Here is a 27,743-nt window from a genome sequence, read left to right as displayed (position 1 = left end):
TATATATCCTCAAAACATATGTCCCCCATGGCTTGAATATAGAATGGGATATTAACTGTTTTATTAACAATAATTAATATGTTTTATCTGGTAAACTATTTAAGGGGCTTTTTACAGTTGTTTTTAATGTGTTTTTTAACATTAATTTATATTGGTGTTTTTTAAATGTTTTTTTTGATGGTATGTGCTAATTGTATAATTTATATGTGTGGGGAAGTGTCATCTATTTACTCCATGACATTTTAAATAGTGCTATATGCACAAAATGTGTCCTACATTCTAAATTTCGCCACTAGATGGAGCTCTTTTTTAATCTCCAGTTTTATGTATGGACCATTCTTCATTTTATATTTTTTAATAATTTTAATAAATTGTCTTTTTAGAGTATATATATTTATATATACATACTCTTCCTTAGTGTTTTTATCCCATTTTTCTTTTTATTATGCTTCATTTTATTGATGGCAGCGATGTCACTTATAATATGAAGAGATCTCTCCCGTTTTTCACAAACTGGTTTGCCTTTAAAATTGGTCTGCCGTTATTATTATGGTGCCAGTAGATATCTTCAAAGAATCTGTCATGTGATACGAGATCTCCATGGAGGTGATACTGTTGAACGTTTTCCCTCACTTCGGCATATACATGTATGATACTTCCACCCCACGAGCCTTCATTCCATCTGATTGGCCCGTGGTGCGGAAGCGTCATAGCCTCTGGGGGATTTAACTGGTGTGACAGTGGTGTACGGTAACCATGCCCCGGACGACGTCACGTATGACGAAACCGGTCGGGCGGTACTGGACGCACAACTGTCACGCCCCCTAGATGCCGGCTCACATACACGCGGAATGCCGCGATTTTCTCTATCGGCTTTGGATAATCTGATGTGCCTTTTTTCAAGTCATTCATGTAAGTGCAATCTAAATAAAACCTTGTGGATAATTTACGGAATCACACTATGTGCTACTTATTTCCTTCCATATGCTTATGACACCATATGTGGAGTTCCTATAAGACATAGAGGAATATACCTGGTACCTGGTCTCTGGAGGAGGTGATCCATTGGAATTATTGCTTTAGCGTGTGTGGCCGTTCCATTAAGTTGGAGGCCTAAGCTTCTGGTAAGCTGCTATTTTTCTACTCATATTCCACGGGTGTACCCTTGCCTCCATCTGTGGATTCAAGTCTTCGGGTCTATCATCACCTCTCTGGGACTTTTTATACCACTTATTATTATTTTTTGGAACACAATTATGGACTTCTTTGCTCACTGTGTATCTTATGTCACTTAATGTTTCACTTTGATATATGGGTTACACCATATTGGATAGCGCTGCACTATATTTTTTTGCTTTATTTTTTCAAAATGCTTGTCTTTTTTCCTTCAAATAGCAAAGAATAAAATAAAAATAAAAAAAATTTAAAAAAAAACATTGGTTATCAAATATCACCAAAAGAAAGCTCTGTCTCAAAAACCTGATATAACATTTATTTCAGTGCAGTTTTTCATGTCCGAGTAATGTCAGCCAAACTATCACAGCACTGAAAAATGGCTTGACAGTGTAGGGGTATATACAGACTAGTAATAAAATGTAATGTTTGGTATGCTTGGAACTAGATTTAAAGAGTTCCGGCTCTGTGCTTCCTTGTGTTCCAAGCTAAGAATGGTATTTCTGCCCGAGAATACTTTCCTCTGTTTGGGAGGCATTTTTTCTGCTTGTCCCCGCTCTTGAGGGTGGTGGAGGTGGCGGAACTCTCTTTGGAAGCCTGGACTTTCGTTGGGATGGTGGGCTTTTACCGGACGGTCTCATTCTGACTGGACACAACTCGTTTAAAAAGACCTTTCTTCAATGCTTGGATTCAAGATTTACAGCAGTCAGATCACCTTATGTTCAGATCCCTTTGTATGTAAAATTACACTATGCAGGGTTGAGCTGTGTGTGCTTGTGTACACCAGGCGGTGCTCCCTCCTTCCAGTCTGGTGCTGTGCCGAAATTGCTTTCCCCAAGAAAATCAACCATTTCCCCTGGAACTCTGTCCCCCCAGCCTTCTGCAATTCAGCTCCGCCTTTCCAACTGATGTGAACTCCGCCCCTCCAGCCTTCTGCATTGCAGCTCTGCCCCTCCAGCCCTCTGCACTCCAGCTCCTCCCATTCTCCCTCTATGTAATCTATGTTTCTAAAACACTAAAGTACTTTATTCGCCTTTCCCTCGCCCCCATGCTGCCATTTAATTTCTAGATAAGAATTAAGCATTACACCCACATGTATATGAAATGCTATAATGGCACACATACATGTTACATGTATGTGAGGATAAGGGCTTTGTCATGAAAAGCTGGAGAAAGCAGATGTGAGAGCAGCACAGTTACTGTGCGATTCCTCTGTTTCCTATTGGCTGCAGAGAGTCTAGGGAGAGTGAAAACTGTTTTTATACCCTGCATGGTTGTGTGATGCTAAATGGCTAATTGGCTGCCTTGTAGTGATGGGATTTGCATTGTGGCTTCTCTGAATACCATAATGCACCCCCTTATCCTCACATACATGTAACATGTATGTGTGCCATTATAGCATCACACATACATGTGTGTGTGATGCTTAATTCTTATCTAGAAGTGAAATGGCTGCATCGGGGCGAGGGAAAGATGAATAAAATAAAGTACCATAGTGTTTTAGAAACATACCGTGTTACCCTGAAAATAATACCTACTGTTATTTTCGGGGCGGGCTGCAATATAACCCTACCCTGAAAATAAGCCCTAGTTTAGTGTTAGAAGAATCTCTAAAGACATTATTTTGATGACGAAATACGTTAGTTTGGAACGCACGTGGTGGCATCAGCTGCTGTAGGTGGAACGCAAGCTGGAAGTGGAGCTGGCTTTGCGCCCCAGCCTCCAAACCCTACATCTGAGTGGGAAAGCAATGCCCTAACAAAATCTTTTTGGCTGAGATCGCTACATTTTACAATTGTTTAGACCAGGCTTGGGTAATAAAAGTGCCAATGGAGTTCACTATGAGGAGTCTGGACTCCTTCTTTATTATCACACAAGGTACCTGACTTTGAAATAAGGAAGCAGGAGGATCGATATTCAGAGGACATCCTGTACCTTGCCACGGAGACCATTTGAGCTCTATTTGATCTTGTTGCTATAGGGCAAGCAAGATCAACTGCATTTGGTGAGTAGGTATTTCACCTATTTTCACTGACACTCTGGGGTGACCATCTGTATCTAAACGTTTATTATCCAATTACCCATTTAGAGGAACACCGGTGGATGGCCTTTGTCTCTTAATTTTGTACACACAGAGCACTTTATATAATCAAGCACTTTACTTTGATCTACACAGACTTTAATCAAGCACTTTATCTATATTTATATTTCTGTATAATTATATATGAATTTATCAACGAATTTAATTTAATTGTTTTGTATATTTAATCTTTATTAATTGTATCTAGTTTATATGAATTTTTTGAACTATCATTTTGTCACAGGTACACATTTTGATATAGCAAGCACTATGGGAAGTGTGTTCTAATCACACTTATAATCCTTATACTTTTTTATCTTTTGTCCTTAACAGCTGAATAATTATCACATTTTCATTTACAAATCCATTGGCACGAGTGGACACCATTTACTCCTATTATAATATATGACAAATTAATGTACATTGTTAACCAAGCCCCTACTGGGCACTAATAGTACTGTCTATTCAAATGGGTACATTTTGGCTGTGTTTTGTTCACAAAGGTCTTCCAGAACCCTGGAAAAGAAAAAACAAAACAAGCATCCCAACTGCCTAATTAGCTAGGAGCCTACACAGCATAACTTTAAACTAACATTTCTCAATAATTTTAAGCACCCTGGCTCTTCCAACCAAAGTCCTGGGCCTGAGCAGAACACTTTTGGCAGAGTGGCAGGGAATCCTTTCCCGCTGGTGAAATAAGAATCTTCGCAAAGTGTCCATGAGCATATCTTCACAAATAACAATAAATATTGTGTATAAAGTGCTAGTGCTTAACTTAATATACACGATTATTATATCATAAATACCAATCAATATACATAAATACAAAAACCATAATCGTGAAAAAAATATTAATAAATATAAAATATTGTCTAAATTCCTTCAATTAATCACGTGCTCAAATTGTGACAGTCTTTGTGCAAAACATAAGTCCAAAGTGCTGCGTGCTCATATAAAAAGTGCCGGTGCTCTCTATATACGAGTAGGTGCTACCCTCTTGGTCCCCTACTCACCAGAAGCCAAATAATACACCGCTTTCAGAATATCCTTTGATGAAACAGCCTTATTGGACCATCAACTCAACAGCTTTATAGATGCACTGTAGATCACAACATCCAGGTGACGCTCAAAAAAGAAAGAGATGCTGGCATCATGAAGTATGTAACAACTTTATTCGATGCACACAATACAGGTTACACTTACAATGTAGCAGAGGTTTAAACGCCTGAAAACCATCCCACGGGTCGCCACTCAGATGGCTATACTCTCTCCCCGTATCTCCATATACCGGAAGTCGGATTCAGTCGGGCGTAGTACGTATTCGGACGAACAGCTTGATGCGTTTCGCTCCGCACACAGAGCGTTATCAAAAAAAAAAAAAAGGTATTTTTTCATTACACACTTTTAAAAAGGTACACCCCCCTTTTTGCATACCAGCAGCAGCTTACCACACTGTGTTATTAGAATAATTTTAATCCTCAGCGCTAGCACATAATTTATATCTTCACAAAGTGTCCATTTGATTAGGAAACAAGATCATAATACACACACTTCAAGGTAAGGGGCTCGTGCCGCCGGGGACCCGACATCTGCTGTGACTAAACACAGCAGGTGTCGATCACCGGGTGCTGGCCAATGGATTACCGCCGGCACCCAGTGGATTGTCATGAATTTACACAGGACAGAGCCATGCCTATATAAACAAGTCAGAGCCCTGTCCTGTCACCAGGGAAGTAATAGATTTTATTTCCCTGCAAAGCAGGGAATAAAATCCATTACTTCCCCTAGTAAAAGCACCACACACAGTTCACCAAAACACTGGCTATGCACACATTTAACCCTTGAATTTCCCTAGATGTTTAACCCCTTCCCAGTGAGTGTCATTAGTAAAGTGACAGCGCATATTTTTAGCACCGATCACTGTAATAGTGTCACTGGTTCCCAAAAAGTGTCAGTTAGTGTCTGAATGTCTGCCGCAGTATCGCAGTCCCACTATAAGTTGCTGATCGCCGCCATTACTAGTAAAAAAATTAAATCAATAGAAATTCCAGTATATTTCCCAAAGTTTGTAGACGCTATCACTTTTGCGCAAACCAATCAATATACACTTAATGGGATATTTTTATAAAAGTATACAGTAAATCAACAGTGTTACAAATTAGCATTTAAATTGAGAATAATGGATGGCAGAAATGTATATGACTATATAAATATAAATATATATATATATATATATATATTTATATATATATTCAAATGCAAATTAATCATAATTAATGCTGTATATATCTATCTTAGCTTAACAGAATCAAAAAGTCAAGTCGAGGCAAGGATGAACATACAAAGGAGACAAATAATTTTAAAAGGCCTCTCGTAGATTACAGATTTTTGGATTCAAGTGAGAAAACTGATTTTGAAAAAGTAAGTTTAGTGGGTATAATATTTATGGATACAATGTTTGAGTTTTAACAAACGACATAGGCTTGTGTTGTGCTTGAGCTTTACAACGTGTCTTTTCCGTTAAAAACCTTTTCTATAGATAAATGGAAATGCCAGACTAGAACCTGCACCTGATAATGAAACCCATCTACGTTATCTTGCGGACGCTCACAGCAAGCAAATCAATGATATTTTATCACAAAACAAACTTTTGGAGAAACAAAGAGATGGTATGTTTTGGTATTTTTAGCTCTCTTTTTTTATATACACAGTGTATGTAAGGGTCTACAACCACTTTAATTTTAATATAATGCTTGTTAATTCTTTAGGAATTCCAAGACAGCATAGTGACTTTTCCCCAAAGAAAATCATATCTGTTGCTTTAGTATGGCACTAATGCTTCTTTTTATAATAAGTAGAAATAGGGAAAGCAGTGAGTTCAGATACCTTCCCCTACACTTTTCTTTAACTGCAGGATAAAAAAAAAAAAAAAGTGAGTTTTCAAAGGAGCAATGACTCTTTCTTCATCCCTATGGGATAATGAACGTGCCTGCTGATTGGTAACTCAGACTCCTAGCATTGCATTGTGGGAGGAAGGGGAGTGAGTCACATGCTTTCCATACTCTGAAGTACTGGGTATTTATTTTCACTCCTAGTGGCTGAACCAAGGGGAGCAAAAGCAAGGTGAGTTTATTCAACTCTGGGGAGAATGTTGGTTCAGCAGTAGAGAACCTGTTCCTTGGCCTTGCATGAGAAAGCACAGGATCCCTTTAAGCTGGAACTATCATTGGCCAGCTATCATTGTCCTCACTTTGTCCTAGTTTTACTAGGATAATCAGTATATTTTGGTATATTTGAACACGCAGATTAAAGCTTACAATTGGTTCACCAAACTCTGCAGTGTTTCTCATTATTATTATCCCTTGTGTAGACAACAGTTACCATAGTATTAATCTGTGTTGTGTGTGTGCTTTTGTGCAAGCATCTCATGATATCATTATGTATCATAGATACTAGTCAGTAACTAAATGGTAAGAAAAACAATATTATTAATATTTCAAGATTATTAACTAGCATCTAAAAAAGAAACAGTTTCATGTCATCAGTTAGTGACTAGTGCATTAGAAATGCATTGTGTGGAAACTAAGACAGTATTTTAAAGGGCTCACATATTGTTTAGCAATTAATTGAATGTACAGTACTGTGCAACGTTTTAGGCAGGTGCAAACACATGCTGTAAGATAAGAATGCTTTTAAAAAATATATATTTTAATTGTTTATTTTTATCAATTTACAAAATGAGCAAACAAAAGAAAAATCTAAATCAAATACATTTTTGGTGTGACTGCCCTTTGGCTTTGAACCAGCATCAATTTCTACACTTATACACTTTGTACACTTACACAAAGTCAGGAATTTTGTAGGATTAGAGGCAGGGGTAGATTAATCAATTATACCAAACAGGTGCTAATGATCATCAATTTCATATGTAGGTTAAAACATTGAAACAGAAAAACCAGAGTCTTAAAACCAGTTGAGGAACAGCCAAACTTTAGTACTAAGGTGAGGTTGTTGAAGACAATTTCCTGTCAGAGATCATACACCATTGCAAAATTGAGCACAGCAACAAGACACAAGGTAGTTATACTGCATCAGCAAGGTCTCTCCGAGGCAAAGATGTCAAAGCAGACTGGGGTTTCAAGATGTACTGTTCAAGCTCTTTTGAAGAAGCACAAAGAAACGTACAATAATGAGTGTCTGCAGGCAACAGTGAAGCATGGTGGAGGTTCCTTGCAAGTTTGGGGCTGCATTTCTGAAAATGGAGTCCTCAGTGCTGAGAAAGACAGGAAGATAATGATCCATCATGCCATACCATCAGGGAGGTGTGTGATTGGCCCTAAATGTATTTTGCAGCAAGAAAATGACCCCAAACATACAGTCAATGTCATTAAGAACTATCTTCTGCATAAAGAACAAGGAGTCTTGGAAGTGATGGTTTGGCCCCCACAGAGCCCTGATCTCAACATCATTGAGTCTGTCTGGGATTACACGACAGAAGTTTTGGAGGCAGCCAACATCAACAGAAGTTCTGTGGTTAGTTCTCCAAGATGTTTAGAACAACCTACATGCAGCTTTCCTTTAAAAACTGTGTGCAAGTATACCTCAAGGAATTCAACTTTTTTGAAGGCAAAGTGGTCACGCCAAATACTGATTTGATTTGATTTGTATTTCTCCTCTGTTCATATACTATCCATTTTGTTAATTGATGAAAATAAATTGTTAAAACCTCTATTTCTGAAAGCATTCTTAGTTTACATCATTTCACACCTGTCAAACTTTTTTCAAAGTAGTGTAGATCTTCGTAGTGGTGTGATCTGTATTTGATTGCATAGCCGGTAGGCTTCAAGCTTTAAGATGTCACTTTCATAGAATTGCAGTTGGTACACATAGGAATGATGACAACAATACTGTTTGATTTCATGTTAGATTGCATAACTAATCACATGATTTAGGTTTGTGAATATCAATTTATTGGAAGGTATTAGATGGTCACCATGTGTTCGCATATCCTGAACAAGTAGTAAAACCAATATAAAACAAGCCTTCTGCATTTGTAAGTATTGTGGAAAATGTAATTTTCATAGCCGGTTCTTCTACTCTGCTTTCTCTGGCCGTTGCAAGGTAGTAAGGCTAGCTGTCACTCCTAGTTCTCATTCTTTTTAAATTTCGTCCTTTTCATTTCATTCTTCACTTCAAAATTGTCAAAAAAAGTAGAAACAATGTTTACAATTGTGGATATAAAACACCTTATTCGCATTGCTTATGGTTAATATACCCAGCTTTGTCCTGGAATGTGTGCATTTCTAAACAGACACACACCATGGGCTATGCAATACTTTCTAAAATACAGTAGCTCACAAAAGTGAGTACACCCCTCATACTTTTGTAAATATTTTATTATATCTTTTCATGTGACAACACTGAAGAAATTACACCTTGCTACAATGTAAAGTAGTGAGTGTACAGCTTGTATAACAGTGTACATTTGTTGTCCCCTCAAAATAACGCAACACACAGCCATTAATGTCTAAACCGCTGGCAACAAAAGTGAGTACACCCCTAAGTGACAATGTCCAAATTGAGCCCAAAGTGTCAATATTTTGTGTGGTCACCATTATTTTCCAGCATTGCCTTAACCCTCTTGGCCATGAAGTTTACCAGAGCTTCACAAGTTGCCACTGGAGTCCTCTTCCACTCCTCCATGATGACATCACTGAGCTGGTGGATGTTAGAGACCTTGCGCTCATCCACCCTCCTTTTTAGGATGCCCCACAGATGCTCAATAGTGTTTAGGTCTGGAAACATGCTTGGCCAGTCTATCACCTTTACCCTCAGCTTCTTTAGCAAGGCAGTGGTCGTCTTAGAGGTATGTTTGGGGTCGTTATCATGTTGGAATACTGCCCTGCGGCCCAGTCCCTGAAGGGAGGGGATCATGCTCTGCTTCAGTATGTCACAGTACATGTTGGCATTCATGGTTCTCTCAATTAACTGTAACTCCCCAGCTCTGGGAGCACTCATGCAGCCCCAGACCATGACACTCCCACTACCATGCTTGACTGTAGGCAAGACACACTTGTCTTTGTACTCCTTACCTGGTTTCTACCACACACACTTAACACCATCTGAACCAAATAGGTTTATCTTGGGCTCCTCAGACCACAGGACATGGTTCCAGTAATTCATGTCCTTAGTCTGCTTGTGTTCAGCAAACTGTTTGCAGGCTTTCTTGTGCATCATCTTTAGAAGAGACTTCCTTCTGGGATGCCATGCAGACCAATTTGATGCAGTGTGCGGTGTATAGTCTGAGCACTGACAGGCTGATCCCCACCAATTCAACCTCTGCAGCAATGCTGGTAGCACTCATATGTCTATTTCCTGAAGACAACCTCTTGATTTGACGCTGAGCAAGTGCACTCAGTTCCTTTGGTCGACCATATTGAGGCCTGTTCTGAGTGGAACCTGTCCTGTTAAACCACTGTATGGTCTTGGCCAATGTGTTACAGCTCAGTTTCAGGGTCTTGGTAATCTTCTTCTAGCCTAGGCCATCTTTATGTAGAGCAACAATTCTTTTTTTTCAGATCCTCAGAGAGTTCTTTGCTATGAGGTGCCATGTTGAACTTCCAGTGACCAGTATGAGAGAGTGAGAGCGATAACACTCAATTTAACACAGCTGCTCTCCATTCACACCTGAGACCTTGTAACACTAACGAGTCACATGACACTGGGGAGGGAAAATGGCTAATTGGGCCCAATTTGGACATTTTCACTTATTAACATTCACTTGTTGTCAGCAGTTTAGACATTAATGGCTGTGTGTTGAGTTATTTTGAGGGGACAGCAAATTTACTGTTATACAAGCTGTACACTCACTACTTTACATTGTAGCAAAGTGTCATTTCTTCAGTGCTGTCACATGAAAAGATATAATAAAATATTTACAAAAATGTGAAGGGTGTACTTACTTTTGTGAGATACTGTAAATCATTCACAGACAAATTTTGTCTCAGTGACTGTACTTAAAATAAAACATCCAGATAAATACATACATACATATCACTGTTATGCTGAATAATGAATATAACCCGATTCATTTCAGATATAGTGCAGAGGTTGAATGAAATATCTGCTCAGAGTCGGAATACAGGTTATCTTGAAAAAATGATAAGACATTTGAATGCTCAAGAACAAAAGAATGAACAACTCCTAGGTGCCATGAAACAACAAATAGACCTCCTGCAAGTTGAATCAATGTAAGGATATTAAGTTCTTTATTTCAAACTAGCTAATAACATTTTGTTGCATGATCGTGATGTACCTTTTTTAGACATACATTACCAACAGAAGTATAACAAAATCAACATTTGTACAAATATATTTCAAAAGAGGCTAAACATTAGTACAGTAGGACTGTCTTTGGTATAATACCTTTAAGTGGCTTTTCTCAACCTTTTTACCCCAGAGCAAATCCTGAAATTATTTTAGGTCTCAGGGAACCTCTGCCAAAACTAGTGATCGACCAATATTGTTTTTTTGTTGCCGATACCGATATTTTGGCGATCACATATTGGTATCTGCCAATATTGGCTGAGATTTTTGTACATTTAAAATTTTGCAAAATAAACACATATTTCAAACACAAATCTGTTACTGAACATGTTAATCTTTGTTTATTAACATTTTTAACATTAAGGGCTTGTTCTTCACACCTTAACTGCATCAAAACTAGTAGGAAAAGTGCACTTGCGGGGACAGTATCACATCATAATGCATAATAAACTGCTGCAGTAGTGCACTCACTCACTGCAATAATTTTAGATCACTACTGCAGTGCAGTCAGTGCAAACCTGCTAGAAAAAAAGCTAGACAGTGGATTGGACTGGAGTTAGTGGTCTACCGCTGCAGTAGGGCACTCACTGCAACTACTGCAGTTAGTGCAAAACTGCTAGAAAAAAAGCTAGGCAACAGCTAGACAGTGGATTGGACTGGAGTCAGTGGACTACCGCTGCAGTAGGGCACTTACTGCAACTACTGCAGTCAGTGCAAAACTGCTAGAAAAAAAGCAAGGCAACAGCTAGACAGTGGATTGGAGTCAGTGGACTACAGCTGCAGTAGGGCACTCACTGCAACCACTGCAGTCAGTGCAAAACTGCTAAAAAAAAAAGCTAGGCAACAGCTACACAGTGGATTGGACTGGAGTCAGTGGATTACTGCTGCAGTAGGGCACTCAGTCACTGCAATAATTTTAAATCACTACTGCAGCGACTGCAGTAGTGATTTAAAATTTTTGCAGCAGTGAGTGGCGCACTACTGCAGCAGTAGTCCACTGACAGGAATCCACTGTCTAGCTTTTTTTCTAACAATTTTGCACTGACTGCAGCGAAGCGCAGCGTAGTCAGTGAAAAACTGCTAGAGAAAAAGCTAGACAAAAGATACAGTGGAATGGATTGGAGTAGACTCAGTGGACTGGACACTACTACTACACTTTCAATACTCCCAGTTAAGTAGAACAATATTATAGTGCAGAAAGCATAACATTTCAGCATGTTCACCATCAGTGCCCCTCTGCACTGAGAACTGAACGATCAAACACCGCCAATTGCTTGGTTCTGACAGCTCCCCAAGCAGAGAGCCGCTGACTGTCAGTCAGCGGCTCTCTGCTCTGCCTCTCCTCACTTACTGGAGTGCTGGGCTGTGGAAGGGTGGGGAGCAGCCAGCTCAGGCTCTCAGGGGCTCACTGAGAGCCTGAGCCATGTGTCAGTCCAGGCACCTGGCGGATCCCGACTTCCAAAAATCAATTGCACTCCTGTGATCCATAGGAGATGTGCATCCAAATGAGCTTTGGCTGTACATCTCCTTTAGCCCCGGTTCACACTTATGCGATGCGGGAAGGCTGCAAATCCGCAGCCTGTTCCCGCATCGCAAACGCACCCCCGGCAGTTCACACTGCCATATGCGATACGCTGGGGGTGTCAATGTAATCTTAACAACACCCCCAGTTTGATCGCATATCGCAGTGCGATCTTGCAGTTCGCACAGGATCGGATTGCACAAGTGTGAACCGCTGTGCGATCCGATCCTGATGCGGCTAGAAAAAAGGGTCCTGTGCGTGTTTGCTGCGGGTGCGGTGCGAATTTAGCCATACAAAGTGTATGGCTAAACTCGCACCGCACAGCCGCTCGCATGCAATGAAGGAGCAGTGCGCTCCGACATTACATGCGAACTCCGCAGCCACACAAATGTGAACCAGCTCTTAGGATTTCTCTTTATTGGATGTATCAAGCAAGAGCAATATTATTGTTCAATGTATAGTTGATCAATTAAGCACCATAAATCAATGTTTTTTTGAAGTTTTTTGCCTTTTAAAGATCATGTATAATAAAAGTTAGAATTTTATCTTAAGACTCCATGTCTGACTTTTACAGTCCAACTTTTCTCTTTAGTTTTGGATTGCTAATTACCTTGTTCTTGATTGGGCTCTGGAACCCCACTTTCCCTATTTTACTGCAAGGGTACATAATGTACTCTATCTACATTTATCATAAACATAGATACATGGAAAGCATTTTATTTCTATTTTATTTTTGTTTCGTTTTCTAATGTGCATTGCTTGTTTTCTAACACTGTGAGATTTTCTTTTTATTAACTAGATATATCTTGCATTTTTTTTTTCTAGAGGATACATACACATTCTTTGTGTCTAGGTACATCTTTAAATCTAATTTAAAAAAAGGGCTTAGCGTCCTGTGAAATTAAAAAAGATAATTCTTTGCATCTCAATATTAAATCCTAACACCAGTGAAAAAAGCCTTAAAATGTTATGTGAAAATAACCTTCCATTTCTGATTGGCCCAATGATTGGATATTGTATTGGACAATTTCAGCACACATTATTTATTTATTTTGAAAAGCACCCCAGAACACTACTACAGAAGTTGGCTATGCATGTACACTATGGTACACCACAACACACATGCATTGTGTAGCACTGCAAAAACAAATAAAAAAAAAAATAAGGGGGGACATGTCATGTTTTTTTTTTTTTTTTGTGCACCTGCCAAACCATACAAAATAATGGAATTCCATAACGCTTGTGTGTTATTACAGCACATTATGTGAATGGGCCATTAAAGCACACCTGTACTAAAACTGTATAAGGGAGGAGCGCTTTTATTTTAATGCAGGTCCATGGATAAAATATTGGCGGTGCACTAATTCAGTTCTTTTAGATGCACTTTGCTTATGCTTTGTTTTTGTTTTTTTTGTTTTTATTGTGCCAGCTTCTTTCACACAATGCTCACAGCACCCTGCCTCTAAATAATGGTACCTTTTTGATGGTAGGTTGCAGCAATATCCACAAAGAATTCCACTTTGCTAAAAAAAAAAAAGAAAATACATATACAACTGCAATATTAGCCATGTTAAAATTTAATGTTACTACAAATTATTTTTCAATTTTAGTCTGCAGCAGGCTACAATTTTCTTCAAGAATGAAGAAATGAAAATGTTACTTTCTAGCAGCTTTAGCATCTAGGAGTGTCCTGTACTCTGTTACAAAACACTTACAGAAATGTTATTATATACCATCAAAAAAGGTACCATTCTATGGTGACAGGGTGCTGTGAGCGTTTTGTGACAGAAGCCTGTCCAGTGCCTTTCCCAAAATGATGCAAAAACAAGGAAGGGTTTGTCTCCAACCTTTGATAGACACTTTATATGTCTACTTATGAGCTGACATTGATAGTATGCCCCAGACAAAATTTGATTTTGCTGATGTTACAGGAAAAGAGGAATTATAAGCAGACACCGCCAATCCCCAGGTTCTCGAAAAACAGAAAAAGGCCCACCCTCCTTTCAGCAGCATTTTGTTCCATTTTATGGACGAGGAACTTTACCTTCTGAAATTAGGTAAGTAAAAAAAGAAAAACGATCTTGATTTATATGTTTCCTTTTCTTTTTTATTAATATACAATACTGCCACATTACATTAGTGAATATAGTAGACTAATGAATAAATGTTTAACCACTTTAGGACCGGAGGATTTTCCTGCTTTATGTCCAGGCCACTTTTTGCGATTCGGCACTGTGCGACTTTAACTGACAATTGCGCGGTCATGCAATGCCGTACCCAAACCAAATTTACGTCCTTTTTTTCCCACAAACAGAGCTTTCTTTAGGTGGTATTTGATCACCTCTGCGCTTTTCATTTTTTGCGATATTAATAAAAAAAGCAACAATTTTGAAAAAATAACAATATTTTTCTACTTTGACAGTTAAAAAATATCCAATATATTAAATTTTTGTCATATATTTAGGGCAAAATGTATTTAGCTACATGTCTTTGACAAAAAAATTCTCAATGAGCGTATTTTTAACCGCTTTAAGACCGGAAGATTTTACCCCATTCCTGACCAGGCCATATTTTGCGATTCGGCACTGTGTTACTTTAACGGACAATTGCGCGGTCGTGCGACGCTGAATCCTGTAATCTCTGACTGCCTGTCACTTAGGAGATCCGCCCGCTTTGTTTACACAAGCGGGCGGATCTCCACACTCGATCCCCGACGATCGGGGAAGAGCGGCGGTGATCACCGCCTCTCCTCCCCTGGCCCGACTCCCGCTGTGTCTGAATACAGCGGGAGCGAGCCTTCGGCGGCGCGCGCGCGCCGCCCACAAGGGGAGGAGTCCAGCGACGTAGACCTACGTCGCTGGATGATAACAACCCACTTTGCCGCTGTACGCTCAATGTGAGCGGTCGCCAAGTGGTTAAAGATACACAATTAGTAAAAATTAGGAAAACCACAGTTTTTCCAGGTTTTATTGAAATTTAGGCAGTTTAAGTCCATTGGATAATCTGACGTGGTATAAAGGTGTGTTAAACTTCCAAGGGTTACTTCCAACTTAGGGTAGCAAGATATGAAAAAATATAAACAATAAAGTGCTTTCAGAAAGAAAATATTGGGTTAAAAATTACAGATTTTCTGCAGCAGTGGACGTAAATTAGAACTTGAAAGTTGACGCAAATGATTACTACAAGCATTCCAACCTTTTGATGGCCTGCAAACCTTTTCTGTATAAAAGCAGTTTTGGAACAAGCTGCAGTACTACAACCTCCGAAGCATTTTTTGGACAGTATTGTATTACAGGAAGTATTATACTGCACTCATTATGGTGAGAAACTGGCAAAGTAAAAAGAGAATTTGAAAAGAAAGCCAAAATTGTTATTATTATTCAGGATTTATACAGTGCCAACAGTTTACAATATATCAGGGAGACAATACAGTTACAATACAATAAAATACAAGAGGATTAAGAGGGCCCTGCTCAGAAGAACTTACAATCTAATGGGGTGGAAATGCCAATGTTTGCAACTTTCTCTATTAGAAAGGAAATTAGAGGAAATTCAACAACATGGCTGACAGACCCAAAGCCACAACTGATTCAGAAGGCAAGTTTCTAAAAGTCGACAGCTTGCATAAAAGGACACAGGACAATAGTTTCAAGCACAGCTTAAAGTGGCACTAAACAAAACCCATTATTTATTTTTCATACTGTGTTTTTCTGCCTCCTTGTAACATGTTCAGTGAGCTCTCAAACCTCTTCTTTTACCCCTTTGGAATGAGCAGTGCATGTTGGCTATGTTCCTACATACAGTGGGGTCAAGGAGAGTGAATGTAGCCACCCTCTCACAGAAAGCCAGATCACAGCAGTAAAAGTAGGGAAATTGGAGAAGGCTGGGAGCAATAGAAGGTACTTTTTCAAATGTTAAATATTTTACTAAAGCCTTTTACTACCAAGTCCATACGGCTTACGGACCTACAGCTGGCCAGGTCCGTACAACTCATGGACTTAATTTATCCTCTCTTATAAGCTCATACCCCCCTCCCCCCCCCAACCCTCTCCACCTCTCGCCTGCATTCTGTCACCTAAAACTGCTCCCCCCACTCTGCTTTCCTATCTCCTTCATCGCCCCAAGGAAGCATGGAACACCTGTGCATCCCCACGAAGGTAAACATGGCCCTCCATGGGCGTACATTTTAGTACACCACATGTGAACGATGCTTTAGTAGTAATTTAGCAGGAATTTTATTAGTTCTGTTGTGTTTATTTGCACTACTAATCATTTTAGTGTATTTTTTAGTGAAAAAAACGATATGATGAACATTTGCAAAATTATTATGGGGCCCAAAAAATCAGTAGCACTTTTTTTATTCTGCAGGTCATGTGCTTTCAGAAAATGTCTGGTTTGAGGGGTCTTTTCAAATTCTGAAAGCTGTAAGTGAAAAATGGTAACCTCTGGATTTTTAGAGTAAATTGTTTTTATTTACAGTTTTGCGTACATTCAGTTTTCACCATTTCACAAAAAGGTGCAATTTCAAATGTACAATTATTTGTTATTTATTACCTCAGTACAGCTTTAACTTTTATATTTAGTAGGAATTGTGTACATTTTGCCATGTATGAATCCAAGATTAATGATTTTAGTGTATTTTTAGCGATAAATATTTGCACAAATATTTTGGTGCCTTAAAAATCAGTAGCACCTTCTCTTTTTTCCAGTGGCCATGTGCTTTCAGAAAATATATGGTTTGGGGGGGAATGGGGGGTCTTTTACAAACTCTGAAAGCTGTAAATGAAAACGGAAAACCCCCAGATTTTTTGAGAAACTTTTGCTTACGCCCGATTTTTACTATTTCTCACAATTTAATATGTACAAATAATTGTTATTTATTAACTCAATACAGGCTTCACTTTTATATTTAGAAGGAACTAGCAGGAATTTTGTAAACATTTGCTGTGTTTGTATCTGCTAATATTGATTTTAGTGCATTTTTTGTCGCATTTACATACCCTCAAATTAAACCTGAGAGCATGCACTTTCAGCTCATATCCGTTATATAACTATAACTTGAATATGTTTTGGTATATACCTGAAAAAAAATAAAATTGTGCCTGTGTCCAAATATATATGGACCCAACTGTACCTGTTTAATTCTGCCAGAAATCTTGTGAGCTAAAAAGTTACGGAAATTTCTGCCTGTGCTGTACAATTATCAGTTACAATCCTTTCAATTATCTCTGTGTACTACGAAACTTAATGCTTAGAGAATGAGTAGGCATGATGAGGAAGAGCAAGGGGGTATTCTGAAGTTCTGTCCTAGGGTAACAATATTTTTTCTCCATATATTCAGTGCAGCGAGTGAGCTTTGTGACCCTAGGATATGAAGTGTATTACTGGCAGGCTCACAGGTGAATATACAGTGGGTACGGAAAGTATTCAGACCCCCTTAAATTTTTCACTCTTTGTTATATTGCAGCCATTTGCTAAAATCATTTAAGTTCATTCTTCTTCCTCATGAATGTACACATAGCACCCCATACTGACAGAAAAACACAGAATTGTTGACATTGTTGCAGATTTATTAAAAAAGAAAAACTGAAATATCACATGGTCCTAAGTATTCAGACCCTTTGCTGTGACACTCATATATTTAACTCAGGTGCTTTCCATTTCTTCTGATCATCCTTGAGATGGTTCTACACCTTCATTTGAGTCCAGCTGTGTTTGATTATACTGATTGGACTTGATTAGGAAAGCCACACACCTGGCTATATAAGACCTTCCAGATTACAATGCATGTCAGAGCAAATGAGAATCATGAGGTCAAAGGAACTGCCTGAAGAGTTCAGAGACAGAATTGTGGCAAGGCACAGATCTGGCCAAGGTTACAAAAAGATTTCTGCTGCACTTAAGGTTCCTAAGAGCACAGTGGCCTCCATAATCCTCAAATGGAAGACGTTTGGGACGACCAGAACCCTTCCTAGAGCTGGCCGTCCGGCCAAACTGAGCTATCGGGGGAGAAGAGCCTTGGTGAGAGAGGTAAAGAAGAACCCAAAGATCACTGTGGCTGAGCTCCAGAGATGCAGTCAGGAGATGGGAGAAAGTTGTAGAAAGTCAACCATCACTGCAGCCCTCCACCAGTCGGGGCTTTATGGCAGAGTGGCCCGACGGAAACCTCTCCTCAGTATAAGACACATGAAAGCCCGCATGGAGTTTGCTAAAAAACACCTGAAGGACTCCAAGATGGTGAGAAATAAGATTCTCTGGTCTGATGAGACCAAAATAGAACTTTTTGGCCTTAATTCTAAGCGGTATGTGTGGAGAAAAACAGGCACTGCTTATCACCTGTCCAATACAGTCCCAACAGTGAAGCATGGTGGTGGCAGCATCATGCTGTGGGGGTGTTTTTCAGCTGCAGGGACAGGACGACTGGTTGCAATTGAGGGAAAGATGAATGCGGCCAAGTACAGGGATATCCTGGACAAAAACCTTCTCCAGAGTGCTCTGGACCTCAGACTGGGCCGAAGGTTTACCTTCCAACAAGACAATGACCCTAAGCACACAGCTAAAATAACGAAGGAGTGGCTTCACAACAACTCCGTGACTGTTCTTGAATGGCCCAGCCAGAGCCCTGACTTAAACCCAATTGAGCATCTCTGGAGAGACCTAAAAATGGCTGTCCACCAACGTTTACCATCCAACCGGACAGAACTGGAGAGGATCTGCAAGGAGGAATGGCAGAGGATCCCCAAAGCCAGGTGTGAAAGACTTGTTGCATCTTTCCCAAAAAGACTCCTGGCTGTATTAGATCAAAAGGGGGCTTCTACTAAATACTGAGCAAAGGGTCTGAATACTTAGGACCATGTGATATTTCAGTTTTTCTTTTTTAATAAATCTACAACAATTCTGTGTTTTTCTGTCAGTATGGGGTGCTATGTGTACATTCATGAGGAAGAAGAATGAACTTAAATGATTTTAGCAAATGGCTGCAATATAACAAAGAGTGAAAAATTTAAGGGGGTCTGAATACTTTCCGTACCCACTGTAAAGAGGGAAAAAGCTGCAAAATACTGTATTACATTTTTGTTCTTGTGTTTTAGATATTTTAAGGGAAACTTCACACCTGTTTCCCTTTTTATAAAAGGCTTAAAATTCCCCATAATTTCCCAACCAGACCCTTATTCATGACCACAAAAGTGAGAGGAGCAAGCATGCATAAGTGCAGTTCAAGCTGGTGCAGTGGCTAGCACAAATAGTGCCCCGCAGGTCCATAGAGCCCATAATGCCCTTCCTGATGCGCTTTCAAATACTGATTGGCAGCCCACAGATTCTACAGCGCCTGTACTTCCCCCATTCACTGGCCAACACGGAATTCAGGTGGAAACAGCCAATTTTACTCCCCTTGATTCTTTTTGAGCTGTTTTTCACAAAAATATCTGTACGGCTCTATTGTGGACCAAAGCAATTTGTATGCTAATCAATTTATCGTAGCAAACCAAAATTTGACCCTTGCCAGACAATTTGATTGGAAACCTATAACGGTTCCCGAAGGTCCACTGACCTAATTCATCATTTGCCCGTGTTGTTCTCTACTGCGAAGGCAAGAGCTAGATACGAGCAAATATTGTGGTTTATGCACTTCAGCGACAATGAAAACTGTAGTCCTTGGGGTGACCCTGAATATGACCGACTCCACAAAATTTGGCCCCTCGTAAACCACTTCAACCAAAAATTTGCAGCCTTGTTTATCCCTCAACAAGATGTCTGCGTAGACGAGTCCCTGATTAAGTTTTCTGGCCACCTTGCTTTCAAACAGTTTCTCCCCAGCAAGCGTGCCAGATATGGGGTCAAGATGTATAAACTCAGTGACAGGGCAACAGGCTATACATGTAAATTCCTGGTTTACAAGGGAAAACATAGCGTGTTATATGTGTTTTATATGTTGATATGTGGAACCCCCCCAACTGCCCAAACTACATAGGGAGCAGCGGCAAGATTGTTTGGGACTTGGTGTCACACTTATTCAGAAAGGGATACCATTTATACGTGGACAACTTCTATACAAGCGTGCCACTTTTTAGACACCTCTTTCAATTAGGAATGGGTGCATGTGGCACCGTGCGATCTAATCACCAGGGCTTCCCCCAACGGCTTATAAATGCCCCACTTAGTCAGGGGGAGAGAGCCTGCTTGAGGTGCAATGAATTGCTTGCAGTGATGTGGAAGGACAAATGGAATGTCATTCTACTGTTTTACTGTACTCTTACTGTGTTTTATTGTTAACCATTGTTTGCTTTGCAGGTACGCCATTCAGCTGCAGCACTGATTTGCTTATTTTAACAGCAACAGGGTTTGCTCTCACAATATGTAAGATCAGAGGCTCCAGTGCTGTAGTAGGTGATTTCACTACCACAGTTAAAAAAAGATCATATATGGCGAAGCATAGGGGCAGGGGGGGACATAGGGGTGGATTGTACCTCTGCTCCACCATATATATTTTACTCTTTTTTGGCACAGATTGCAATAAAAAAAAAGTAGTTTTATTGAGTTAATGTTTTATTGATACTGTGTTTTATCGTTAACCATTGTTTGCTTTGCAGGTACACAATTCAGCTGCAGCACTGATTTGTTTATTTTGACAGCAACAGGGTTTGCTCTTACGATACATAATTCCATGACTCCAGCGCTGTAGGAGGTGATTTCACCATCGCAGTTAAAAAAAAAAGCATATATGCCAAAGCATAGGGGGATGGGGTGGACACCGAGGGCGGATCTCCCCTATGCTTCGCCATATATTTTTATTCACTTTTCTTGGCAGAGATTTCTTCATCCACATCGATGAATGTGAATGGAGGAATTTGTGAGGTTCTTTTTTTTCCCGTTCAGCCCACAGGGAGGCATGTTGAAATTATACCCCAAAATACATTCTGCTGTTTCTCTTGAGTACGGGGATACCACGTGTGAGACTTTTTGTCAGTCTAGCCGCGTACAGGACCACGAAAACCAATTACCGCCTTCAGGCTTTCGAAAGGCGTAAATTGTTTTTCACTCCTCACTACCTATCACAGTTTCGGAGGCCATGAAATGCCAAGATAGCACACAATCCCCCCAAATGACATATTTTCGGAAAGTAGACACCCCAAGGTATTTGCCGAGAGGCATGGTGAGTATTTTGTACGATTCTGGAAAAGCTTCCTGGTTGCTTAGCTACTTATCGGATAGTGAAAAACAAAAACAATGGCAGCCAGGCTTTTTCATGAGAGTTAAAGGTACATGAAGTAAAGAGAAAAGAAAGAAAGCTTAACTTGTTTGTTACCCCAGCATTTCATTTTCCCTATATGTGGCTGCTGTACCATGTACTTGTATGAAAAAGTATCCTGTTCTCTTTGTATTACTTCCTTAGTGTGAAATCCCTGGTGTTCCTGCCAGTCCCCCTTTCCTATTAAAACTGACCATACTAAGCAAGAAAATATACTGTGGTCAGTTCTCTAGCTTGTGCTGGGAACTCAGCCTGCTCTCCTTTAATGATCAGACTTTTCCTGACACCCCTCCCCTGTCCGCACATCCTTTTCACTGGGAAACTCAGTTTACTGCTGCTTCTCCTTCCCCCAGCTCTTATGCAGCTGGGAACAGAGGGAATGTGATCAGTTCTAAAAAAAGGGGAACTTTGCTAGGGGGCATTTTTCATAATGATCTCCCAACAAAATAAAGCATGGAGACACGGATAGATGGAGGATTTTGTGAATATTCAAAATTAATTATATGTAATTTTTGGTTCGTGGTACTGCAGTGCAGTGCAGTTCTGCTTTAAAGTGTATATGAACAATGAATTTGCTCCCTTTTGGAATATAATTTATACCATGGAAATTGTATTATCTATGTGATAAGTGTAAAAATACCGGTTGATCCTGCCTGAAATCTGTACACATTCACTTTAAAGATACAAGGTAATCTGTCTCTAGCACAGCTGAATAAACATGCATAAACAAACTTTCACTGGTCCTCCAATGAATTTCACAATTTTTCAATGTCAGCAAAGAAAATCTATCAGACTTAAACCTTACCCCCCGATCCAACATTTAAAAAAAAAAAACTTTGGTTCAGGATTGACTTTACTTACTTTGACAGCTTTTTTTCATCCCCAACAGTTTTTGCATACTGAATCCTGTGTAGGCACTTTTCAGACTTTGGCTTGTAATATTTTATTTTTTTTATTTTTTTGCCTTTATGATTTATGTCATAATCACTTGTTCCCACAAACACAGTGCATTGCGCATGACTTACCTTCAAAATGGAGGAAACGATCAGATGATCTTGGCGCATTTACAAGACCTTTTGACTGAAGCACAGCTCATAGAACAAAAAGAAAAACATGTCCAATCAATGCGGAAGAAAAATAAAAGTAGGTTACATTCCTTTTCTATTACAAAAAAGTACATATTAAAACATTTTACATTATCTTTGGCACAATGAATTTGATATGAATATTAGACTTACACAATGGATTAACAATAATTTGACAGTTAATTATTCATGCCTTTTGTTGGACTCTACAAGCTAAGCAGCCTTTGTTAAGGATTCCTATCACTTGTTCTGTCTAAATCTAAGAATCATTTAAAATAATATACTAACTGAACAGTAGGCATATGAAAGGTGGTAATCAGCATCCATTTCTGTACTGCAACAGTTCTTTCCGTGCCCTTTTTTTTGATAATTTGGTGACTTTTGAACACACCTGCTGACAAAGCTGTAATAGATACTACAGGCTTTGTGCTTCCTCTCATTTAAGGCTCAAATAGAATGTTACTTGTTCCTGCTGTTTTTTTTTTAATAAAGTACGAATATTACTTTACATCTCTGGAATTTTTTTTGCTCATCCTAAAAATGTTGATGTCCCATTCCCCAGTCATTTACCTACATGTCCATTGACCACGACAATGGGTGCAACACAACCTCTTCATGGACAGTCTGAGGGTTGTGAATTGCAGTGGAACAATTGCCATAGACCTCAAACAACATAGCTGTGCCCCAGTAACTCAATATCCTGAATAAAATGGATCCGACAATAAAATCGAATGAGGAAGCTCGGACAAGATGCATAAGAGCCCCTGGCACACATGACTCTTGTACCCAATCTTGGATTTGGGACCTTTGCATGAGCCATGCCTTTTGACACCACCACAAGTGTTGCCAGATGGACTCACAGGGGGGAGATTACTAAAACTGGTGCACACAGAATCTGGTGTAGCTGTGCATAATACCCAATCAGCTTTTAACTTCAGCTTGTTCGGTAAGGGTCTTTTCACACGGGCTTTCCGATCAGGTCCGCCTGTCAGTTTTTTCAGGTGGATCTGATCGGATGCTCCATGCACCCCTATGGAACAGTGGATGTCAGCGGTGACTTATTCGCCGACACCCGCTGCTATCCGATCCTGTCTGTGAAATCCAGATGGATGATAACCCTATTTTCCATCCGTCTGGAGGATCGGATCAGTTATCATCCGATCTCCCATAGGAGGAGAGCGCGGATCTGACCGTGCTGTCTCTGCATAGTAAGCAGAGGCGGACCTGTCATCCGGCTGTTCAGCGGGGATTGGCGGATCGATCCCCGCTGAGAAAAACAGAGTCCGCCGGGCGAAAAGCGCATGTGAAAGGACCCTTAAGCTTTGCCAATAAAACCCATAAGCTAATTGCTTACTATGCGCAGCTGCACCAAATTATGTGAATTGTGTTTTAATTCCCTTGATGGCCTTTACCCACTGGTTCACTTCAAAGCTGCCAGTAAAATGCCTATGTGTTAATGGAGCACTTTTGCGGCACTTTTGGTGCTGGTGCCGCCCGCCGTTCTTAAGTGGTTAAATGGACACACACACCCAGTAGCAGGTGTGCGCCCTACATCGCATGCCTTCTACTAGCCGGTGGCACGCTCCCACCCCCACTCAGCAGCGGGGACTCAGATGCACGGGCCCGGGGCTCTGTTTGCCGCTGGCCATCCACAATCACTCCCCGCTGATAGAGAAGAACGGTCAGCTGTTGTAAACACAGCTAACCGTTCTTCTCTCTGGAATGATCACAGAGCCCCTGTGATCCTTCTATATAGGATTATAGGTCTCTGTGATCATTTCAAAAGCTCCGCCCCCATACAGTTAGAAACACTCCCCTAGGCTTACACTTAACCCCTTGATCATCCACTGTGTTAACCCCTTCCCTGCCAATGTCATTAGTACAGTAACATTGCATATTTTTAGCACTGATTACTGTAGTAATGTCACTGGTCCCCCCAAAAGTGTAAAAAATGTCAGTTAGGGGTCCGAACTGTCCGCCACAATGTCGCAATACAATAAAAATGACAAATCTTTCCCCCAGTTTGAAGACGCGATAACTTGTGCGCAAAATACGCTTATTGGGATTTTTTTGTTTAACCAAAAATATGTAGCAGAAAACAAATTTGCCTAAAAGGAGGAAAAATTTTGATTTAAAAAAAAAAAAAATTTGGGGAATGTTATATAGCAGAATGTAAAAAATATATATATATTTTTTTTTCAGAATTGTTGCTATTTTTTTTAGTTTATAGCTCAAAAAATAAAAATCGCAGAGGTGATTGAATGCCACCAAAGGAAAGCTCTATTTGTGGGAAAAAAAGGACATCCATTTTATTTGGGTATAGCATCGCACGACCGCGCAATTTTCTGTTAAAGTAACGCAGTGCCGAATTGTAAAAAATAGCCTGGTCATTAAGGAGGCAAATCCTTCCGGTCCATAAGTGGTTAAGTACACATGTCTGTATTCAGAATGAATGGTGCAGTTTGCTGAAGAGGCCAATGATTTTGCCCTGCCTCTTTATGATCTAATCTCTGCTGTGCCTGCCCCATCAGCCCCCGTCTATACTCCACCCGCTGATGCGCATACACCGACACACGTGCTTTCTGTGTTTGTGTTAATGTGTGCATGACAGGTGACAAATTGGAGTACATGCACACTAGAGGCTGGCTGGAAAATTGGTGAGTTTAAACATCACTTCTACCCTTGACAATTGCTCTGAGTCTCTGATTAAAAAAGACTGCCACTCCTCTGAAAAGCAATCCACACACAGATTTATTTTCAGAGACAATTGACAGGCAGTGAGGAGGCGATATGTCACTGTAAATGCTGCAGCACGGACCCTTTTATTTTAATGGGTTTCGTTCAGTAATAGTGGGTTGTAATTCTTGAGAGTAGGTGCATAAATGATGGCAGGCTTTTAGGGGCTCCAGTGCACTACTTTGCCCAGGGTCCCATGATGCTCCTAAGATGGCCCTGGATGTGTGGACGGGAAGTTTAAAGCCCAACAGCCAGAAAAGGAAATAAAAAAACCTGGCTCCTAACTTTTTTAGCTGGATTGTAGATTCAAAGCAAATTTGTCAAGCCTTGGATTAATCCATTTATTGTGATTCTCACACACCCAATCTCCCCCACCCACATGGTTCCACATTTTGTTTTCTATACTGGTTCCAATTCATGGTGAATGATATTTGTATTTAGTTTTGTTAAAAAAAATGAGTTGGCTGGACTATCGTACAATATTAGGAAAGGATTGAACTGTCTACTAGCAAGTTGAATGGACAGTTGCATACTTTACAGATTTAGATGGCTTACACTGTACATCTATGAATGATTTATCTCGCAATTTCCCCTTACAGGAGGAATAGTATGTGGAGCATCCTGTGAATATTCCTATTTACCAAGTGAACTCATCGTAATAACTCACGATCAATGTTTTATGCACACGTGCTGGCATATGATATGTTGGATTAACCACTTCTGGACCGGAGGGTTTTAGCCCCTTAATGACAGGCCATTTTTTGCGATTCGGCACTGCATTACTTTAACAGACATTTGCACGATCATGCGACGATATACGTCCTTTTTTTCCCCACAAATAGAGCTTTCTTTTGGTGGTATTTGATCACCTGTGCTATTTTTATTTTTGCCCTCTAAACAAAAAAAAGAGCGACAATTCTGAAAAAAAAAAAAAAAAGAATTCACTTTCTGCTATATAACATTCCCAATAAAAAAATGTAAACATTTTTTTCATCATTTTAGACCAATTTGTATTCTGCTACATATTTTTGGTAAAAAAAATCCCAATAAGCGTATTTTGATTGGTTTGCACAAAAGTTATTGCGTCTACTAACTACAGGAAAGATTTATGTCATTTTTATTTATTCCATTTTACTAGTAATCAAATGTTTTAATAGCGATCTGCGATTTTTAGCAAGACTGCGACACTGTGGTGAACAGATCGGACCCCTAACTGACATTTTTTTACACTTTCGTGGGGACCAGTGACATTACTACAGTAATCAGTGCTAAAAATATGCACTGTTACTGTAATAATGACACTGGCAGGGAAAGGGGTTAACCCAGGGGTGATCAAAGGGTTAAGTGTTAGCCTATGGGAGTGTTTTCTAACTGTGGGGGGAGGGACTTGTGGAATCAACACAGAGACCTGTGATTCTAAATAGGAGGAACACAGGGGATCTGTGCTCATTCCAGAGATAACGGTCTGCTGTGTTTACAACAGCTGACTGGTGTTCTCTTTCAGCGGGGAGAGATCACGGGTGCCCGTCGGCTACCTAATGGGGGCAGGCGCGCGGCTCCGGTGGCGCGCTCCCGCGAACCGACCCAAGGGTATCCGAGCCAGCCTGCTGCAGTATATCTACGGTAGGCGGTCAGCAAGTGGTAATTCAACTAATCATACACTTGATTGTTTAATGTCGCATGTTAGTTTTCTAAACTTTGCAAACTTGCTCCACCTACTAGTACTGTGCTGGCTTGCATAATATATATTCATTGATGTTAATACAGTAGAATATATTTGTTCATTTATTATTTGTAGATGGAAAATTATGAACTTCACTACTTTGTTGAATAGGACTGTATGCATTAGAATTAATAAATAGGTCCATTATATCCAGAATATTTGGTTACTGGAACACAGCTGTGTTATTTGATGTCTATGACAATTGTTCAGTTGCTTACATGTGTTTACAAAAGAATAGTGGGGACCCCATCTGTTTTATAGTGCATATGTTTTTATTAAAAAAATGTGTATTTGTTATACAGCTGATTCTCTTTTTTTTGTAAAACCTCTTTTTTTGATTAATCATTTGTAGTATATAGCAGAAAGGTTATTTATGGTTTCATACTCAACCTCTCCATAGTATAAGAACAATATTTGCCTTGCAGAATTCTTTTGACAGCATTGCGGTCATTATAGAAATATTGAAATCTACACGTTAATTGCTACTTTGTTTGCTTTTTGATTTGAATGTTGGTCCAATCACACAGATTTCTTTTGCCGTTTTCATTTACTAATATTTTTAACATTTTTAGAGGGACATGGTACTATGAAATGGCATTTGAATGAGAAATTAATTACACTTGAAATTGAAAATCAACAATTAGAAGATGAACTCTTCAAACTGCAACTTCAACGACAGAAGAATAACAGGATTCCCAAGACAACAAATGGAGGTACATTTATATTTCGGAAATACAATACAAAACGACTCCTGAGCACACCTTAAAGTGTTACTAAACCCACAACAGTAAAATCAGGCTGTATATGCAGTAAACAACATAAAAAAGATATTTTTCACCAATTCATGC

At 39.7% G+C, this 27,743-nt stretch overlaps 1 protein-coding gene across 1 annotated transcript in view; it reads left to right on the top strand.

Moving 5' to 3' along the window:
- LOC309545083 (coiled-coil domain-containing protein 17-like) overlaps positions 1-27,743 on the top strand; it is a 125,281-nt gene that overhangs the window by 77,941 nt on the left and 19,597 nt on the right. The window contains exons 2-7 of the mRNA XM_082244216.1: positions 5,552-5,674; positions 5,793-5,922; positions 10,350-10,503; positions 14,033-14,158; positions 22,358-22,494; positions 27,468-27,608. Of these exons, the coding sequence (XP_082100342.1) occupies positions 5,552-5,674; positions 5,793-5,922; positions 10,350-10,503; positions 14,033-14,158; positions 22,358-22,494; positions 27,468-27,608 (811 nt within the window). The remainder of the gene's footprint in view (positions 1-5,551; positions 5,675-5,792; positions 5,923-10,349; positions 10,504-14,032; positions 14,159-22,357; positions 22,495-27,467; positions 27,609-27,743) is intronic.

The sequence above is a fragment of the Pelophylax lessonae genome (assembly GCF_965119305.1).
Source record: "Pelophylax lessonae genome assembly, chromosome: 1".
NCBI classification, from domain to species: domain Eukaryota; kingdom Metazoa; phylum Chordata; class Amphibia; order Anura; family Ranidae; genus Pelophylax; species Pelophylax lessonae.
Note: the sequence above shows the minus strand (reverse complement) of the source record. Positions and strands in the feature narration are given on the sequence as shown.